The 20,303-nt window shown below is 44.4% G+C and overlaps 1 protein-coding gene across 3 annotated transcripts; it reads left to right on the forward strand.

Moving 5' to 3' along the window:
• Nucleotides 1–963: 963 nt before the first annotated feature.
• Nucleotides 964–17,213, forward strand: HSD3B7 (hydroxy-delta-5-steroid dehydrogenase, 3 beta- and steroid delta-isomerase 7). 3 transcript variants are annotated; one of them, XM_030472887.1, is made up of 6 exons: nt 964–1,161; nt 4,387–4,542; nt 6,629–6,737; nt 10,672–10,771; nt 11,648–11,810; nt 12,838–13,797. In XM_030472887.1, exons 1-6 carry the CDS (start codon nt 1,020–1,022, stop codon nt 13,275–13,277), a joined length of 1,110 nt encoding a protein of 369 aa, XP_030328747.1. In that variant the 5' UTR covers nt 964–1,019; the 3' UTR covers nt 13,278–13,797. The 3 variants fall into 3 exon arrangements, 1 of the variants encoding a protein (XP_030328747.1); XR_004389873.1 differs by lacking the exons at nt 4,387–4,542; nt 6,629–6,737; nt 10,672–10,771; nt 11,648–11,810; nt 12,838–13,797 and adding exons at nt 4,115–4,324; nt 16,227–17,213 and having other exon boundaries at nt 1,096–1,161; XR_004389874.1 differs by lacking the exons at nt 4,387–4,542; nt 6,629–6,737; nt 10,672–10,771; nt 11,648–11,810 and adding an exon at nt 4,115–4,324 and having other exon boundaries at nt 1,096–1,161; nt 12,838–12,923.
• Nucleotides 17,214–20,303: the final 3,090 nt, after the last annotated feature.

Here is a 20,303-nt window from a genome sequence, read left to right on the forward strand (position 1 = left end):
TAGTTATCTATGAGGCTGTATGAGAGAGGGAGAAACAGCCTTGCCAGAAGGCAGATTGTCCCACCTCACATCCCAATTTTAGGACAAGCTCAAGCACCCTTAAACAAAGCTGATGCCATTTTTGCCTTTATCCGAATGACAAACACATTCTCTACAGCCTAGCAAGGAAAAGGTGTAGCAGCCCCTGGCTGGCAGATAAAACACAACAGCGCACTGGTTTAATGATGATGATAATTAACCATTGTAACAACTTGCCAAAGGCTGTAGTAGAGCTTTTACACCCAGACAGTTTTCAAATTAAGGGAAAACTTTCTCCTCCTAAATAGATGAGAGCAAGCGTGTGTGTGTGTGTGTGTATGTGTATCTATATATATTCCAACTCAAAGAATTCATTCAGGAGAGCCAGACTAGATAATGAAACTGGTAGAGCAGTGACCACACAGTTGCAAATGACCCTTCCTTACTTCCCCTGCCTGTACCGTGCACAATACACTCAGTGCTGGTGAGAGCTGCTGCTGGTCACCAGCTAAATTCACGTGCACAAGATCACTGTAGCATCACGCTACAAGATTTCTGCCCTAAGCACAGCTCTAGGACACACCATCTGTGTGCAGCACACAGAGAGATGGAGGCTGCCACAACAACTGACAACCCAGCTGTGGGAACGGGCTTTCCAGGATGGAAAACTTCTGGCTTCAAACGTTTGGGCTGCGGCTGGCCACACACCAAGGCTGGAGGTGCCCTGCTGCTGCTGGGCTGGAAGGGAAGGGCTGAGTCAGAGAACCCAGAACTGGCCTGTACACAGCACTGGTATATCTGTGGCAGCACTTGTGTGACTGTGCCGATGAAAACCTGATTTATATGTAACTGGATGGAGTTAATGTTCAGCCAGTAACATTATGTGACAACTAAACTTTAGACTTAGTTCAGAAACATATTGGCTGAGAGATTAACGGTGCACTACAGGATCTTGGCAGCAACCTTCTCTCTACTCCTCAACCACAAAACCATCTTCAGAAATGGACAGAGTCTACCTGGTGACAGGAGGATGTGGTTTTCTTGGGGAGAGGATTGTAGAGCTCCTGTCTCAACAAGACTACGTCAAAGAAGTCAGAGTTTTTGATTCAGTAGCAAGACAAGAAGTAGAAAAATTCACCACAGGTAAGAAAAGTGCATCAGCTTCTATTAAGCAGCCATAATCCTCCCTTTTCAGAGTAGCTGGTGTTATGTTTGAGATACCAAGGTTACAGGCATGGGGTAGGAACCTGTATTAAGCAAACTGGATGAAGAATAACTTGCAGCTCAGAGAGGTTTTTCAGCATAGGACTAAATCAAAGCAGAAGGATCCACAGTGTGTAATGCCAAGAGATATATCACAAGGAGGAGCCAAGTACCACTTACCAGTCATAGGGACCAATGTGCACACCAAGTACCTGATGTGGGAACTTGGCTACCCGGTTACTTCTGCTCAACCAGTCTAACAGCAAAGGGACAAAACCCCATGTTCTCAACTGCTCCAACCAGTTTCCAATTCTGAGAAAAATAACCAACAAAGCCCTGCCAAGAATAGAATCAAGGTCAGCATCTGCTGCAGATATTGTGAAATACGCTACTGAAATAACTGAGAAAAACCTATAGCAGCCTGACTGTGCTGTGCACAGAAAAGGAAGAGTCTCAGTAAACATGCTCAAAAATACTGAATTAATCCATTTGATCATATTCTGAGAGCTGCCTTCAGCCAGGCTTGGTTACAGAGATGTTGGGGAAGAACAACCTGGGTTACTGGATTAGAGAATCCCCACGCAAAACAAGCCAATGCAGCTCACGATGCTCTGCACGGTTCATGGTGGGCTGGGGCTCTCCCTCTGACTGCCCAAACTTCAGCCTGCTTCCAAGGAGAGAGCAAAAATGATAGGGGAGATCCTATCTGTTAGGAGATATCAATAGAGAGGAGATACACTTAAAGCAAGTTAAAAAGACTCCCAGGGAAATATCACTATCAGAAACCCTCCCTCGGCAGATGAACTCACCAGACTGGTTTCCCCAGGCTTCAGGTACCCAGTTGCCTTAAAAGCACCCATAATTGAAGGAAAAAATGTTTAAACCTTAAGGAGGTGCCATAACCCGCACTCCAAGAGAGGGCTGTGGCCTAACATCACAGCAGATCCCCAAAAATGAGGCAGAGGCAGCCCTGAGGGGTTGTCCAAACCCCCATCCCTCTGCCCCAAAGCAGAATCAGCTCCACCACAGCAGATGTTTCGCTATCCACCCCCCCCCAAGGCCGATTTCTCCACCATTAGTCCATTACTGTTGTCTAACCTGCAATTTAAGTCCTTGATTCCTTATATTAACCTTACAGGTAGAATAGGTTAATGTCATTTATTACAACAACCTTCATGGTTTGAAAACCACCTCCTTCTGCTCTGTACTATTGTCTCCTTTATGCTAAACCAGCTCTTGTGTTCTGCTTCCTCCTCCCCAGCTCACACTTCGTGTGTCTCTGGGCACTGGCGTTGCTCTCTTCTGGAAGAGGACACTCAGGTTAGGGCAGAGAGGTCGGCTGCAGCCTTCCCACTGCTCAGGAAAGCTGATGGATTTATTTCTTCTGTCTGCAAACTCTTCTATTCATACCTGTCAGTACAATTACACCTTTTTCACAGCTGCAAGACCCTGATGACAGGCAATAGCTCCTGAGCTGCCCTGGCCCAATTTAATTCCTTCATAAGACCTGCTGCCTTTTCCCTGCTAACCCCAACCACCTCCTTTGTCCCTATCAAATTTCACCTTTTCTTTTCCAGGCTCTATTGGTTATGTTCAGCTCACACTCCAATCCTCCAGTGTACCTCGAGTCCCTCCCAGCCTGATGTTATCAGCTGGTTTAATGAACAAATCTGCCACATTCGTGATGAAAACAATAAAAGAAGACTCCAATAGAGCAATAAGCCCAGGAGAGCCCCAGGGCAGCCACCTACCACAGTTGGCAGTTCCCTGAGAGCCAGCCTTGTGCTCACCCTAGCGCGGCTCGCTGAGCCCATGTTTTACTGACTCGCTCATGAGAATGACACAGCGCTTCCAAAGCCCTTCTAAAATCAAGACAGATGACACTGACCTGTTCCACGATATCCATACAGCCTGTTAACTTGTCATAAGAACAAAGGAGATTTATCTGACTTGATTTGTTCTTGACAAATCTACGTCAGCTGCTTCTATTCTCCCTAGCATCCCCCACGTGTTCACACACATGTTTAAGTGTGTATTCCTGAATTTCTTGGGGTTGAAATTAAGCTGTTCTGTAATTTCCTGGCTCTTCTTTACCTCCTTTCTAAGCACTGGTGTTTCATTTGCTCTGTTACAGTCTTCCAGTGCCTCCAAAAGTTCTCCAAAGTAGCTGATAAGGCAGTAAAGCTGCAGTTACATCCACCACCTCTTTAGCAGCCCTGCATAAAGCTCATCAGGCCTTATCAATTTGAACATGTCTCATGGTTGCCTGTATCCAACCTGGTTGAGCTCCTCATCATTCCCTTGCTGATCTTAATTGCACCAGCTGCATTAAGACAGGTGATACAAAAAGCTATTTAAGACTTCAGCCTGAGTGTTACAAGCTTCTCTTCACCACTAAGGAAAAGCAAAACCCCCCCTACACCATGAGGCTGCTGACACCCTGCTCCACGTTTCAGTGCTGGCAAAGACCTTCAACAGGAGCATCCTTATCTGCTTCCCTGAGCTGCTCCCTGGCTGCATGGGGCTCTTCAGGAAGCTGCCAGCCCAGGGCAGAGGAGATGTCTCCATCCCAAAGCAATCCTGTGGCTGCTACTGCTTTCTGGCTTACTGCAAAATCCCCAAGGAGCACAGCTTCCTAACCCCAGCCTCTTGCTGGCCTATTCCCAACCACAGAAAAGGAAAAAGGGAAAAATCCTGCTTAGATGTTACAACACTGGCTCAAAGCAAGAAAATTAGCAGTAGATGCCAACAGTAGCCATGTATGGAACAGCTATTTTGAAGGAAGAGGAAGGTGAAAAAGGAGATGGGGGGGAACCCTTCTGAATGGCTCAAAAGGAAGAATTTCCTATGAAACTTTTTAACCTGTTACATTATTTTCCCTTCCCATCTATAGTATTTGCCATTAAATCGAGCTCTGTGCAATGTCCCTTGAACTTGCCTGGTGTTACTCCCAGCAAGCTCTAAAAATGTTCCTGAAGGAAACTGCCCAGCACATCTCTCATCCACATACACTGGAGCAAGTCCCGTAACCAACTGCAGCTCTGGGCCAACAGCCCAGCTTGCCCTGCAGAGGTGATCTCCAGGAAGGATCCTGTACAAGAAGGTGAGGATGCTGGTTTGTACTTTTTTTCCCTCTGCATCGATGGTTATATTCTTTTTCTCCAGCTACCACTCATGTGACAGTGATGAAAGGAGACATTCGAGACTACAATCTGCTCCTTGCTGCCATGCGGGGAGCTCACGTGGTTATTCACACAGCTGCTATTGTGGACTGCAAAAACACTGTGCCCTTTTGGGAAATGAGAGCTGTCAACGTTGGGGGTAAGCTCTTTAAAACAAACAATTAAATACAGCCTTAAATTCACACACCTTGGTGGAGGCAGACAAGAGACTATGACAAACATAACTGCTCTGATTTAGTGCTCCTTTGTCCCCTGAATTTCACACACACTAATCTGCTACAAGGTGAGAAAGGTGTCCAGGACCTTTCATTTCTAGTGGGGGAGTTTCTGCTTTTGCCCCTCTCTCCTTGCTTATGGCAGGATGTGCTGCTCCTCCCCACTGCTAAACCTACATCTTAGAAAGTCAAATCTAGACCCAGTTATTCCACAGTTATTCTGGTCAAAGGTGTAACTAATAGTACTGAGGTGATTCAGGACACATGTATAGTGGTAAGAAACTGTTCAGTATGGGACAAGAACAACAATTAAAAGTTAACCCCTGTTCTAGATAGCTCATAGCTTCCCCAGGGATTTCCAGGGGAAAAAGCCCTACAACATGCACCAGCACAAGACTACACCAGTTGAACTGCATCCACTATGAGGGAGTGATGTTATTTTAACTGTAGTCAGAGCTCACAACTGTTATGTATGCACAAGCCATGCATAACCAAGAGCTCCACAGAATTTTCTTTCTACCACCAAGAGCTGATTTCATGTTAGGTGCAAGGTCTGCTTGAAGAAAATTTGTTCATAAATCTAGGAAATAAGCACAGGCTATAAAAATAATGAAATCCCCATTACAGCAGCAATTCCAATGGCACCTCAGGCTGTTAGCTACTAAAATAGTTGTTAACCACAAGGAAGGATTTTTATATTTTTTATATGTATATATATCTCTCAAACTCAATTACTGCTTAGGGCTTCTCCTATTTGCTGATACATTCAAGGGCAACATTTAAATCCCATCCTTCTTTTCATTGCTGTAGTTCTTTTCAAAACCAGATGCTTTTAAGAGCCTGTACTGTGCATGTGTACTGAGAATATTCAGAGCCCGAGGGTTCCTGCTGCCTTTTAATGTCTTTGTGAGATCCTTCCCCTTCATTGTCTGCTTGCTATGAGCAAGGTACTTCAGTGGAGTGAGGTTTTTAAAGATAGAAGTAACCACTGGGCAACTCCCCTATTCAGCAAACCAAACCTCTTGCGGACGCTTGCGACATTCCCAGAAAACCACACACGCAAAGTTCATTCCAATGTGACTGAGTGCCTGTGAGGAGCACAGTCTGAGGTGTCTTAACAGGAGCCTTATTTTCACGCAAACTCTTCTGCATTTCTGCCTCCCCTTGGATGGCTTCATGTCGACCTCCCTAAAATGCCCTCAGTAGGTCTGCTCAATCCTGAGAGAGATCAGGCTGAAGTTTTCTGTTCAAATCCTAGCAGGTAAAAGAATAAAAATGAACTGTATTTGATACCTGCTGTCAGCTTCATGGAAAAAAATAGGGTCAGGACAGGTCAGCTGTATAATCCTCTAGTGTGCAACTCAGGCCACAGAAATTCACCCAATTACTGCCTTAAGCCCAACAATTTGTGGCTAAATTGGACTCTGCCTTTTCAAAAGACTCCTTGCCTAGAATGCAACTAATGGGCTATCTATCATGTCTTTCAGCAAGCCATAACAATGCTGAAGAGCATTAGTGTGGCTATGGTTAATTAGCATTTCTGGCCAAAATTTACATCTTCTGCTTTGATTCTCTCTCTTTCAACCACTGGTTGCTGAATCCTGTTATAGACTTGTTGACTAGATTCAAGAGTCCTCTTCTACAAGAGTTATTTTTGCCATCTAGTCACTGACTTTTTAATCTGCTTTTTGTTAAGCTGAATGGATTTTAACTCTGCTCCTTTTTGTTAGCAACTATTAAGTCCAAGTTAAGTCAGTTGTCAGTAGGCACAGAGGTTAAGCCACATTATAGCTACAGATGTGACTGCTACTCTCATGTTATAAACCATCCATTCCTGTGCAAACATACCTGAGGAACTGCAGCCTTAACCTGTAGCTTTACATCTATTCAGCCATAAAAAAGATGGACCCGTTCCAAGTCAGAATCCCAAACCTGGAAATCTCTTTTGATTTGCACAAGAGGAACGAAGGCAAGATTGATAATGTTTGTCCTTCCTGACCTGCCCCCCAGGTACTGAAAATGTGCTAAGGGCCTGCTGTGTCCTGAACGTCCCATATGTGGTCTATACAGGCTCCATTGCTGCAGTGGGACCCAACACAGCCTGTGAGCCCATGATCAGGTAAGGGTAAGCAAATCTTCTCCACCGTGGATTTCTGGTTAAACAGCAATGAAACTGTAACCAGATGGAGATTTTTGCCATGGCTGCAAAGGAGAAGACACATTTCCCTCCCTGTCTACTCTTCCCTTTCTTGGAGATCCTTCTTTGCTGCTCCTCACTTTCAGGAACCACAGCTCTTCCCAACATAAACTTGACTAATAGTGAATACTACTGACAGAAAGAGTTGGTTGAGAGATGTAGGACCTAACTGCACCTCCAGGCTGTCCCCTGTATGTACAGCCCTGCTCGCCTAAGCCAGAAAATCAGTTTCAGTAAGGTCTGAGATGCTTAAGGTTTGTGATATGGTCAACTTGTATCCTATTATGTGGTCAGTGTTTTGCTCTCTCCTCACACTGAGTCAATCCAAAAAGCGGGGGATGCTCTACTGTTTACCAACCCACTCTCCCTCCTCTTTTCAGCTCCATAGTGAATTGTTAGCAAACCTGTACCCAGGTCCTGTTATCAAATGTGTTCAAATGTGTACAGACTCTTTTAGCACTATCTCAGAAATTACTTGGCCACACAGTCTTAGGGGACATGCATTTGGTTTGAAGTTGCCCTTCAGTATTCACGGGCAGTTACACTCTTCTGTGACCTGGATCTGACCTATAGATTGCACCTTTCTATCCCTCAAAATCCTTTTTCCTGGCAATTTGCTTACAAGGGCTAATTCCTGGACTTTACACTGTTAGGCATTATGCTCAACCCATCTCTTCTGTATGTGGCTCTTACGAGACTGACCCACAGCCCCAGAAGCAGCAGAATTTTAGAAAACCTCCCCCAGCAAAGGATTTGGAGCAATACAAAGACAGTGGTTAAAATTAGGATTTGGAGGGGTTTTTCCTTATAGATGTTTGATATCCTAGATAGAACTGACTTTCACATTCAGCTGACACTCCTGCTCAGGACTTGGCATCTGAATACCTCTTGCATTCATGGGGCAAGACATGGCTGGCTTCAGTCATTTGGCTCTAGGAATCTGTGCCCAGCTAAAAAGGCTGCTTAAGACACAACTTAAAATGTCCCAGAAGCCTAAATTTCATACTTGCAATTAAGTTAAGGAATAACCTAGTCTTTCTGAAAAGGGTTTAAGCACCCAAAGCTGTAGAACAAATGTCTGGCTTATGAAAAGGAAAATCATGAAAACAACATCAAACCACTTGGACCATGAGCTCTAGGGGCTGCGTGTCACTGAAAAGTTATGGAATTTGGTCATTAACATACTTCAGTTTCTAAAGATGAATGTAGGTACGGGCACATCCTTGTTAGTATTTCAGTCCTGTAACTGAAGAGATAGATGTGAATAGATGTCTTAAAAAATCTACCCCCAATCTTGCCTGAGAGGCCAGTCCTTTGGCTTGCAATGATGGCATCAACAGGTAGAAGCAAAAACCCAAGTGGGCTGATGCTCGCAGAGCTACACATGAACATCCTCTGCCCTCCAACTCCCAGTGCTTTCCCACCACAAATGCAAATAAAACCAGCACCTAGAGCCTTTAACTCATTTTGCAGAACACACTCGGGTTCTCCCATGATGCTGGAAAAAGCCTGAGAGAATGATCTTTGTTGTCCAGTGATTCTGATTTTTAAACTAAGGGAATTATATACTGCAAAATGAGAGAAGGCTCAGCCCCCAGTCAAAAATTCCACCCCCGGCCTCAGTAGGGAGCCCAGGGATTACTGCAAGGCAACATGCCATGGCTCTGTCTTCCAGACTGAAAGCCCAGGTGATGCAGCTCTCCCCTTCCTCCTCATCTCACCTCCGCCATCCCCACCCGATCTGCTCTGCTCTTCTCCCTCCCAGCCCACGATCCTGCCTGCCTATTTCTTTTCCTCTATCCCCCTTCTCCATGATTCCTCATATACTTTAGTTAACTCACTTTTATGTGCTTGGGAACTGACCCAGACAAAGCATGATTAGTCTCTGGACAGGGTGATGGGTGCAGGGATAATGCTCACACCTCAGCATCCGACAATAATAGAAAATGCCTCTGTCAGTCTCAATCCCTCCGAGACAGCCACTGCTGAGATATCTTCTGACAATGCTGCTCCAGTCTTATTAGTGTTCGCTTATCTGTGATCGTTTTGAAAAGCAAAAGCATTATGCTGAGCTCTTTGTTACTACCCAGCTTCGCAAGGGGTGGGGGAAGGCAAACAGGAGCAGTGCTCTGCAGCCCAGGAGCAGCAGGCAGGTTTGCCCCTTTGTGAAGCTGCTTTTTAAAAGCTTTGCAGAGCAAAAAAAGAAGTTGGGATTAAAAAAGGAAAGCAATTAAAGCCAGAACTTCCAGATAACCCCCTGATTGCCTTGGGCCTCTCCTGGGCTTGCACTAAACCATGCACAATCCATCTTTTGTCTTGCTTGTTTTCTGGTTTGTCTCTTGCTCATCACCCTAAACACAGGGAAGGGCAGGAGGGTTTTGTGCTAGAAGCCCAGGGTGAGGAGGCTGTATTGCTGATGTTCCTCATTTATTTCTGTTGCTGTAGCACAGGAAGGCCCTGATCTCAGCTGGGACATCTGACACACAACTAGACTGCCAAACAGGCAAGAGAGAGGCAGCAGCATTATCCACGTTTTACACATGGAGCATAGAAAAGGATAAGCAAGTTGCCCAAGGTCAGCCGGGGAGCCTGAGTCAGAGCTTGCTCCCCCGAGGCCCAGTGTCTGACAGAAAGACCTCTGCTGCAGATCTGCTGCATGAACTGCCACAGGCCACTTAACCCTCCCAAGAGATGCATCTGAGCCCCATCTGCAAAAGGAGCTTGATAAAGCTTCATTGCTCTGTGTGGGGGTACCCCATGCCTGGCACAGTCTGTGTTGCCTAGAGTGACCTTCTCTAGGAGAGCAAAATATAAAGGAAATGAGACAGGCTCCTGCAGCACACAGAGGGAGGGAGAGCCCACCCATGCTAGTCATGGCAGCAAAAAGCAAAGGGCCACATGGTATTAACTGATGGTCTTTCCCAATGCTTCAAACAAGGTTTCTTCACTCCAGGGCTCCCTCAGAGCCCACCGAATCTGCTTAACAAAGTCCTGAGGTGGACTAAGGTTGATCTAGAACGACTGGGACAGAACACCAGCACCATGGTGGGGAACAGAGCTGCTTTCTTGTTTCTCCTTGGAATCATTTCAGGGCCTGCGAGGCCAAGTTACATGTTAGATTCCATGGGCCTTCCTCCTTGCAGCTGTAAGTTAGAAGGCTGAGGAGCAAGTTGTCTTTTATAGTGGCAACCAAGCACCCCCAGCAGGGCTGTGAGCCCTCCTTGCCCTTCATCATGGGTCCACTTCTTTCCTCTTCCTCTCAAATGTAGGGGAGATGAAGGATTAATCCCAGCACAAACGCACTGATTGAATGTCTTCCAGGAGATCACCGGCAGCTCTGTCACATCACCAGCAAATGTCCCCATACTCTAATCAACTCTGAGAGAATTAAGCAGCAGCTTCTCCTTTTAGTTTATGGCTCATGAGAGGCTTTTCTCTACCTCTAATGAAAAAATGAAGTAGGATTACTCTCATTTTCCTGCCCTCCATCTTCTTGTGCTCTTTCCACCTTGTTCAGCCACTTATGAGTTGCTTAAAAAGGTACCTCCACTTTCTTCTAATTTGCCTGCCAGAATGTTATTTGCTTCAATCACACTATTAGACAGAACAAATCCAGCTCTTGGAAATCAAACCACTCCCCTCACGCAAACCTGCCTACGAACAGCCAGAACCAACTGGTATTTCTGAAGGCCTTATTTCTCCCCAGCTGCAGCAAGGATCTCAGCTTCATGTAACTCACAGCCAGTGCTAAGTCCCTGGAGAGGAGAGACTGCAGAACAAATCACTCTGTGACAACTGTCTCCAAGCCCTGTGCTCTACTCCATGGTCACTCACCATGTGTCACAATCTATTTCAGAGGAAATGAGGACACCAAATACAATGGGGAAGTGGAGCTGCCTTATGGGAAGACAAAAGCCATGGCAGAAAAACTTGTATTTGAAGCCAATGGAAAAAAGGTACAAGAGCCAATGGTAGCACCCCTGGTATTACAGCACAGGATGGATGGAAGGAAGGAGATGGTTAGAAAGACCCCACAACTCATATCAGTGTGTATTCTACCACTGCCTTGATGCATAAACCACACTGCCCTTAGCTTACCAAAGCCTGGTATTCCCGTATCATCAGGGAATCTCACAAGATGCACTTTGAGCCTGTGCTTTAATTCCAGCAGAAGGAGTGTGACCTCAGAAAGAGCTGTGTTAATTACAGCCTAAGACACCAGATTCGTCTAGAATCACAGAATCTAGCTCATACTGCACATGGGGGTAATTTTCAGACATGCCTGAGTGATGTCAGAATTAAAACTACTAGTGTATCCAGAGTAAGCCACCTAAGCTAGCTGGCTAGGCTTTTTAGGCTCCCAATACAGTCAGCAGACAGATGAGTTCTTCTGGAGAATGAAGCAGAATGTAAGAATGAGACTTGTGTCCTAAATTACTGCCTGGAGCATCCATCTCTCCCTGTTACAGGTAGAGGCCAGCCAGCTTAGCTGCCTTCCTCTGGTACCTGATTTTGCTTGTTGCAAATACTCCTTTGTGCATCACAACTGCAGAAGATTTAATGCCACTAACACCCTCCATTCAACATCTCCCAGTGAGCACCACATGGGTGCAGGTGTGCTATGGAAGAAGATATTAAAAGATACCAAACTGGGCACCTCCTTGCATTTTAGGGACCCAAACCAGGCCCTAAGTGTCCTGAGCACCTCAGCAAATGTAGACTCCTCTAGCCCAGCGTTCCCAGCTTTTGGTTTTATCTGGCAAACCCAGTATCACCGTGGAAGATTTCATCTCTGAACCCATTAGTCACTCACATCCCTCCCTGATTTACAGCTGAGCAATGGTGGTAAACTCATAACCTGCATCATCCGTCCAAACACCGTGTATGGGGAGAAAGCAATGTTTCTTCAAGAGCAGTATCTGCTCACCAAAGCCAGGAACAATGTCCTGAACTACCTGGAGCCTGAAAACACAGAGCGGAATAACACATATGTGGGTGAGTGAATGACTGATCTCTTTGCATGGGGTGCTACCGGCCTGGCTTAGTAACAGAGGATTTTACACCTCAGCTTAACCCTCATCTTGAAGACAGAGAGAGGAGTATGGTGAATGAGCACAGATATTTTCATAACCATAAATCCTAGCCTGGCTAAAAGAATTTTTAAAACACTTGTTTAGATTCTACTGGTTTTCATGGGGAAGGTTTTCTATTTGTTTCTTCTCCTCAATATAGGGAAAATGTTTAGAAAACTAAAAAAGAACAAAGTCAGTGGAAAAAAAGATAGAGATCTGATGTTTCATTTTGTAGGGAACCACTTCAAGGGATATATGGGGAGAAGAAACAGAAATTCAGGCAGTACTTTTAGAATGGTTTTTGTTTGAAAAGACACTTCATTTCTTCTTCACTAGAAGAAATTAAACTAACATTGTTCCTTGCAAAGTTCCTTGCAAAAAAGGCTGCACGACAGAATTGATTTTAGCAAGCACAAGTTAACTACACAAAACCTGCAGAAAGAGTTTGTTGTGGTACTGAACGCACTTCAGGGGAGTATAACTCACCATTAAATCCTGCAGCGTTTTAGTTACTCCTGTGTAACGTGTAAGTGTAACTTATATGGCTTTTTCCAAAAGCACAGAAAACAGTAGTTTGAAAATGCTGTTAGGGAAGAATCAGGCCTAGATAAATCAAGTGACTTCTTCAAAGGCTCACAGCAGAGCCAGGAATAAAACCCTCGAGCACTGTCTCCCACTCATCCTGCTCTCACTACAAAACACTGCCCTTTTGCTTCACATGAACCACTATCACAAGACACATTAATTGTCCAGCTTAAAGGGGAGACCAAAGGTTTAAAGGATCTTGGAGGTCTGGATTAACTACTCGGTCTCTCCACAGTACAGCTGAGTAACACGATGAGTGCCTTCCCTGCTTCACAGCACTGAATCCAGCAGATCCAATGTACTCGTTCTACAGGGAAATTAGCTCCTCCTGAATACCTGTTTCTCTCCACCTCTTTTTTCTCCAGGGAACGTTGCATGGATGCATGTTCTTGCTGCAAGGAACCTGCAGCTGAAACCAGACTTACTTGCAGGACAAGTGTATTATGCCTATGATGACACACCAACAACAAAAGGTTTTCTGATTAGGCATCAGCTGTTGTCCTCTATGGACCCCTCAGTGAGACTAGGCTCACACATTCCTTACTGGAAGATGTGGTTAATGATACAAGTGCACAGGATAATCAAGGTCATCCTGTACCCTTTCTGGAAGCCACAGCCTTTCCTAAACTTGCCTTTACTGCACACAATAGTCACCACCTTCTCCTACGAGACAGACAAAGCCTCCAGGCATTTTGGGTACAAACCACTCTTCACCTGGGAAGAGAGCAAGCACAGAACTGCACAGTGGTTGAAAGCAGCTGCAGGGAACCTGGAACCCCCCCAGCTTCATGAAAAGAACATGTAAACAGCATGGTTGGGGTAAGGAGAGAGCTTATCACACACCAAGTTACATCTGAACTGCAGTACATGCACTAATCTTTGGCAGGAATTTTGCAAACACTAAAAATCCTGGTACAGAGACAGAGAAGGAGCAAAACTCTCAGGCTGCAAGTATGTACCCTTGTCATGCCAACAACTCAGCTGTTCTAAGGGTCACATAAAACACTGTGTGCATTTGGAGGCATCCTCTTGCAGCTATGTGCACACATGCAGCGGTGTCACCTTCCCATGGTGACACTGCTGCATGGGGATCACTCGTGGGAATGAGATGGATTCAGATGGGAGATGGTGCTCAGCAAACACACTTAACCAGTTTTGTTCCACAGCCTCTATCTCTTTCCATACTCAGCAAATGGATCTCTTCCTTGCCATGGTTCATACGCATAAGGGGACTTCAGTGGTAATTTTAAGGAAAACAAGGAAAGCCCAGTAAGTTCTTGCTCTGTTTTAGGCTTTAATAAAAAGAATAAAGAATTCCCCTTATCCAAGATGCTTCCTGTTATTATTAACGTATGGAATATTATATCTGTTTTGAAATATCCTTATAAAAAGAAACTTCCAATCTCTTGCGCTAACAATGTCTATGCTCACTTTCAAATTGTATGGATGGATAACTGATAACAAGGTTAGAGGTGGGATTCATGTAGTTTGTAACTCAAAATCTCTCACCTCACAACATTCCAGCAGCAAAGCAAAACAGATGAAAGCCCATATTTGGCTGCCTCGCTGGCAGACAGCAACTTCAAGTGAAGGCCTTAGGGGCTGCATTTATGCTAAATAACTTCTGAACTTCAGCAGGAAGAGGTCATTTCAACTCATTCCATGGCACTGGAGCTACACAGGCTGTCTGGGAGCAGCATTTCACTGATGAGATTTTCCTAACACAGATGGGGTAGGCACTTCCAGGAGATTCTCAACAAAACCTGCTTTGTTTATCAGCTTCTGGTTTTAAGACACATGGAGGCACTGGTAAACCTATATTAAGCACAATAGAGATTTTGGTTTTCACTTGAGCTTGGAGGAATGGGATACTTTTACAAAACTGGTTCAAATCTAAAATGAACTGTGTTGGTCTCACACTTCTGTGTTCTGTGAATACATGGAGTTTTCCTACCGTAAAAGTGCGCATATGCACAAACAGAAACTTCTTTTAATGACAAGTGCCCTGTTACTCCTGGAAAAAAGCAAGTTTGAGCATGGCATCCTTGATAGAAATGATGAAAATCTGCTTCTTGTTAGTCACAGCAATTACCCAGGAAGGGAAGCGAAGCAATACGGGGTGAGCTGCCAAGTGAACCTCACAGACATTCACCCTCACAAGAGAACTCTTTGAGAAATGAGCTTACAACACAGAAATCATTTCTTCCGGTAATGCATTACTAATTTCATATAACAAATAAATTTGGGGTAACTACTGCAATCACTCATAGAGAATTTGGGAAGGTGAAGTGAGCGAGTTATTGGTTCCCTACTGTTTTTCCCTCTACCATTTGTGCCGGGAGGATTTTAAGCAAGGGAGCAATGGGATTGCTGCGTTTTCTATCTCACTAAAAATTCCCTTTGCACTTTGTGCCATTATTCAAATGGCAGATGACAGCTTGCTAAGAATTTCACAAAGAACTATACACCCAATTTCCCATGCACATTGCCAGAGCACCACCACAGCACAACAACGTTGACCTCGACAGGTTTTACTGCTGCTGGAACCTGGGTTTTCTCTTGCCAAAAAAGAGCCACTGGGTGGAGCTGCGAGGCTGTGAGACAGGTACCATCTCCTCATGAGCTCAAGGGGTGCAACCGCTTTTGCTTTAGCTGGTTTTTAGAACAACGAGGTGGATGGATGGGGTGGGACTATCTGACCATCCAGGTTTGGCCTCGGCCTGTGGCATTTGGAGTTCTGGCTGAATGCAGTCATGGTTTTATCTTCATGTCATCATGTAATCAGAGACTGAAGAAATTCTTTTTCCAGTCAGAACTCATTAGAAAAGAATAAAAGTTTGCTTTCTGTTTTTTAAAATAAATTTAATATGGCTCTCTACCTTTGGGAAAACTGCCTAAGTATAACGAGCTGATGCTTTTAATCCCATTCAGTGCCCTCGGTGTATTCCTTTGTGGGATTTGGAGCTGCTGAAGCTATCAGATGGGACAGTTGTCAAGCCCAGTACTATCCCAGAGATCAATGCTTTACAAGCTTCCCTGCTTTCAGAAACCTCTCTGGGAACCTCATCATGCTTTTGTTCCTGTCCTGCTCATCATCACCTGTGATTCTGATGCTTATCAGGGTGCAGATGACATGCAGGATAAGGAGCATGGGTTTTTAAAGGTAGTTAAGTGGCGGATCTTTCACAAGTATGTGAATTAGTTGCTTTATGAGAAAAGCTGCTTAGCTTTTTATATACCTGACAAAAGCAAGTAGAGGATTCCCTTTTCCCTGCTCATGGTAGAAGTGGAGGAAAAAAAGGTTAGACAGCAAAGCCTCTGTGCTGTTCTCCAAAAAGATGAGTAAGCTTCCTTTGGCTGCCCTGCGTTTTGGCTCCTCCAAGCTAATGCTGCTGTAGACTTCCTGTTAGATCCTTGACTTTATCAGATTATAACCTGTTTTCTGCTGGCAATGCGTTCATTCCTTCTACTGCACTGGGTTGTCCTTGGTTTTTCTTTGCAGGGTCTCAGCCCTGTTATGTAACAGCACCAGCAAAAAAGAAAGGGAAAAGAAAATATTTCAGCTCTGTTTCTAGTTCTGAAGAGGAGCCTTTGTGCACAATTACTCATCCAAGAGATTCAGCAGGTATAACTGCTTCCCCCAGGGGCTCCATTATATAATTGGATTTCAGCCATACAAATTAAATCCTATCTTACCCCTTAGTTAAGCCAGGCAGTAAGTATTTAATGCTAATATCCCTGACAACTATTGCAGGGAGAAGCAGAGATGAAGCACAGAGGAGACAGACACATCATTCTCTACTGGAGGAGCAGGGAGGATGAGCAAGGAGAGCATTGACAGAAAGACAACCTGCTATATTTTAAACTTCCCCAGCATGAGCCATGGTGTCTGCTGGAGTTGTCATCTGAGCTGGAATGTGGTTCTCCCTTCATTTTCCATCCTCCAGTGTTCCCTTGTGTGCATTGAGCATTCAACCCCCCAACACACACTTCAAAGAGCCACACGCCTAGCCCTGTTTGAGTTTCTATGGAAGTCTCTGTTCTTGTGCAATGTCTGAAGGAAGCAAGTTTAGCAATATTAAAACTCAAGCCAAACACACAAACAAGCAAAGAATCTCCAAATTAAAAAGAAAATCTCAACTGAGTTACTCGTTCATCTGCATTTTCTGTTGGGTTCTGCCTTCTCCCGGCATGTTTCTTTTAGACAAAGCCCTCTGGGCAGAGACCATCTCTTCTGGCGTCTGGTACATCAGTCACATAGTTAGTACATGGTAATAAAGGAAAATAGATTCATGGTAGGAGTTAAACCAGTCAGTCTGGTCCTGTAATTGGAACATAATCTCATATTGACAGTATTTAGCACAGGATGCACAGGAACAGATGGCAGCATGCCAGGCCTCCATCCTTCTGCAAATATTGGAAAGAGATTTTCCAAGTCCAGCTCCTGAACCTCATCTCCGATGTTGGAAGCTTTGCTTTCCAAAATGGGCCTAGATCCAGTCACTAATCCTGGTTAAAGCCCAACACACCCACGTGCTCCTGAGTGCAGACAACCTGGCTAGCAGGGTTTCCATCGCTAACCACCTAACAAACACTTCCAGAGAGATTTGAAAAGCATCGAGGGCAGAAGCGTCCAACATCAATTGATACAAATGCTCCCAAACCTCTGAATGCACATGTGATCCTTTCCCTTACAGACAGAGAACTTGCCTGCGACACAAGACAACCCAATGTGCACTTTTGGTGTCAGGGGTACCCACCAGTCTGCTGCTTCTTTCATCTCTGAAACCTTCAGTCATACAGTTAATGGTGCATACTGGCAACACAGAGTCATTCTTTTCCCCAAGCCTAAAAGGCTGAGCTAAAGCAGGTGAAAGGAGAGGAAGCCCGTTTATGTCCAAGAGGCATCTTACAGTATAGAGTGGGACTGTGTAAGTGCAGACACCAACTCAGCTTTCCAAGGGTATGGGAGAAGTATACCTTCCTTCTTATATCTGCTACAGCCAGTTTAAATTGATTTTCCTCTATTTCAGCAATTAATTCCCATTAATCAACTTACTGTACAATGGTGCACTATAATTCACAACTTTTATGTATTATATGAATAAAACTGCACATATATTTTTATGTGATTTTCATTTAATTGAATTCCAAGGAGATTTATCTGCTGAGTTATTAATAAATCTTAATATGGCCTATAACTCTCAACTGATATTTAATTAACCTGCAATAACTGCCTTGTAAAATGTAAATTAAATGCTTTATTTTTCCAGGCATATAACCTTAAATCAAATGCTTTATTCTACCAGAAAAGCAAAAAGGAGTGGGGGAAAAAACCAAGATTGCAGGCAAGCAAACCCTTAGACCTGCAGAGATTTGATGTATAAAGAGGTTCAAACTGGAAACTGGATCCATGCTTTGTAATGAGTTCTTCTCCTGAGGAAGTACTTTTCCACTGTCTCCCCACCTTTACAGATCACAAGAATCTGGATGGATTTAGATGAAACATCAAAATCTTAAGAGGCTTGAAGAGAAGTGAGAGGCACCCATTATTAGTAATAAGGTTGCAAATTCCCATAGGTATTGTGGTATCTGGCATTTTTCTTAAAGTCTTGGCTCCTGGAGTCACATTATCAAATGAGAATGTCAATTTTCATTTAAAACTGAAAAAGGAAAGATGTTAAAGCCCTTTGATAGGGGAAGAAGTTTGCAAACCTGCATGTCAAAGGCATGAGAACTGAGAGACAAAAGTACATAAAACTTGATCCTTATCTTGAAAAGTATCAGAACTTTTTGAGAGACTTGAGCTGTTTGAAAACTGGGAGGTGGCAACAACTGATGAAAACAGCCTTTACAAGAAAAGATGAGAACAGTCCAAATTACATTTTAAGATCAAACTGTTTTCTTCCCCCTCCCCTAGCAATTTACATAGATCTGCATTAAATACTGCAAACTGCAACAACAACTCCTTCTGATTTCCAAACTAGGATAGCCAGCTACCTCTGCAAAGTGATTTGAAAACTTCAGGAGAGTATGACTGCCTGGAATTGATAAGCCTATGAAGTTTTACTGCATCTAAACTTAGTATATCTCCCTTTTTTAAAATGCATGGAGTGGCCAATCTGTCTTACAACATTTTATTAAATAGGGTATTTCCACCAAAGGACAGTAACCCTTACTGTCTGCAATCTGTCTGCATTAGATTCACTTTAAAAGGTATTAAATGAAAATCAAAAGTTAAATGTACCATGGATTTTAAAGGTGTCGCAGCATGGAAGAATAAAAATGAAGAGAATGGATTCTGACTTGCAATGAATGAATGGAAATAAATCTAGATCTTCTGCACTGGAAAGCCTGTCCTCCCTTGCTGTTCATCCTCTCCAGTCACTCACTGACCACCCTGCTTGCATAAACCACAGCCAGCGAAGCCCACTCAGCCTAACCAAGTGCAGCAATTCTGCTCAGGAGCTCGCAAGGCTGAGGGATTTCTTAACGGCTCCAGCTTGCCATGTAGCAGGAGGGTACGTGCTCTGCCATCCCACAGTTACTCAAGGGCTCATGTGAATTGCATTGCTTAGAAAAGCATTGCTGACTAGCCCAAATTTTGCCACTCTCACACTTTGCAAGCAGCTTTGCTGCTTCTGAAGAGGAGAACCCGGAGCGGGGAGTCAGCAGATGCAAGTGGCCTCATGCTCACAGTAATTGAGTGGAATTTTGCAGACCTGGGTTTAATCCCCAGCTCCAGCATGGACTCACTGGGTAATTTACGGCAGGTTTCTTCCTCTCTCTTTCTACGTTTTATGATTTTGGCAATTGATCAGAATTAGTCTCCTCTTCTTCTCCTTCCTTTCATCTTTTTAACGGAGGAGAACGTATCCCACAGACGTGCTGCGTCGGATCTGCTGTCAGCCATTCCTTGGGGAGGAGCTGAGCCCAGTGTGAGCCTGCAGACCACAGCTCCTTCCCAGGGCACTTGTGTTTTTCTCTACTGGATAAACACTGACACAGTGAGGGTTTTTTCCCCTCAAAGTGGATTTCTAATTGAACTGAATCTAGCACAGCCATCATTAAGGACTGACCATGACTGACAGTTTACATTTACTTGGGTAGCACTTTTTATCAGGCAAAGTCACTTAGGAGCTGCACCAGGAAGAGACACAAGAGTCCCATCTATCCACAGACTACTCCTAATGATGCTCCGGGGAATTAAATCACAACATGAGAAACAAATGTAATGGGTCAAAAACTGGGGACTGCAAGTTCTCAGAAGTGCTTAGGACTTAGGAGCTGACAGGCTCCCCACAGAAATTACACCAGTGAGTTTAATAAAAGCAGAAGTAAGCCAAGTGTAGGAGCACTGGGGGCCTCTACATGACTGTCTCTAGGGGATGTGAAAGCAGACCCATCATCACCCAAATTACTTCTCTCTGCTCTGCCCACTAGACAACAACCCACATGATTATCCTACAGTCACACTCATGTCTAGTCCTAATCCTTTATGACCATACCACCCTCCTCTTAATCCCAGCTCCAATCTCCTTTGAGAAACACAGCAAGCTAAGTATTCCTGATGCTTCCACGCTGCTCAAAGTCACCTTTTGTACAGCGCTCTCACAGCAACAGCTGCACTGGGAACAGAGGGAATTCACCTGCTTGGCAGATCCAGCTGATAGCAAACCTGTTTCACAGCAAGTAGCCAAGAAGCAAAGCATCTACAGTCCTGCAGCTACCACTGGGAGTAATCCCACTTCACTTACATAGAGATGGGTACTGACTATGGGGGATCCTTAACAGAAGACAGACACAGCACTTTCAAGCTCTGCCTTTCTCA

Source organism: Strigops habroptila (genome assembly GCF_004027225.2).
Source record: "Strigops habroptila isolate Jane chromosome 13 unlocalized genomic scaffold, bStrHab1.2.pri S16, whole genome shotgun sequence".
NCBI lineage: Eukaryota > Metazoa > Chordata > Aves > Psittaciformes > Psittacidae > Strigops > Strigops habroptila.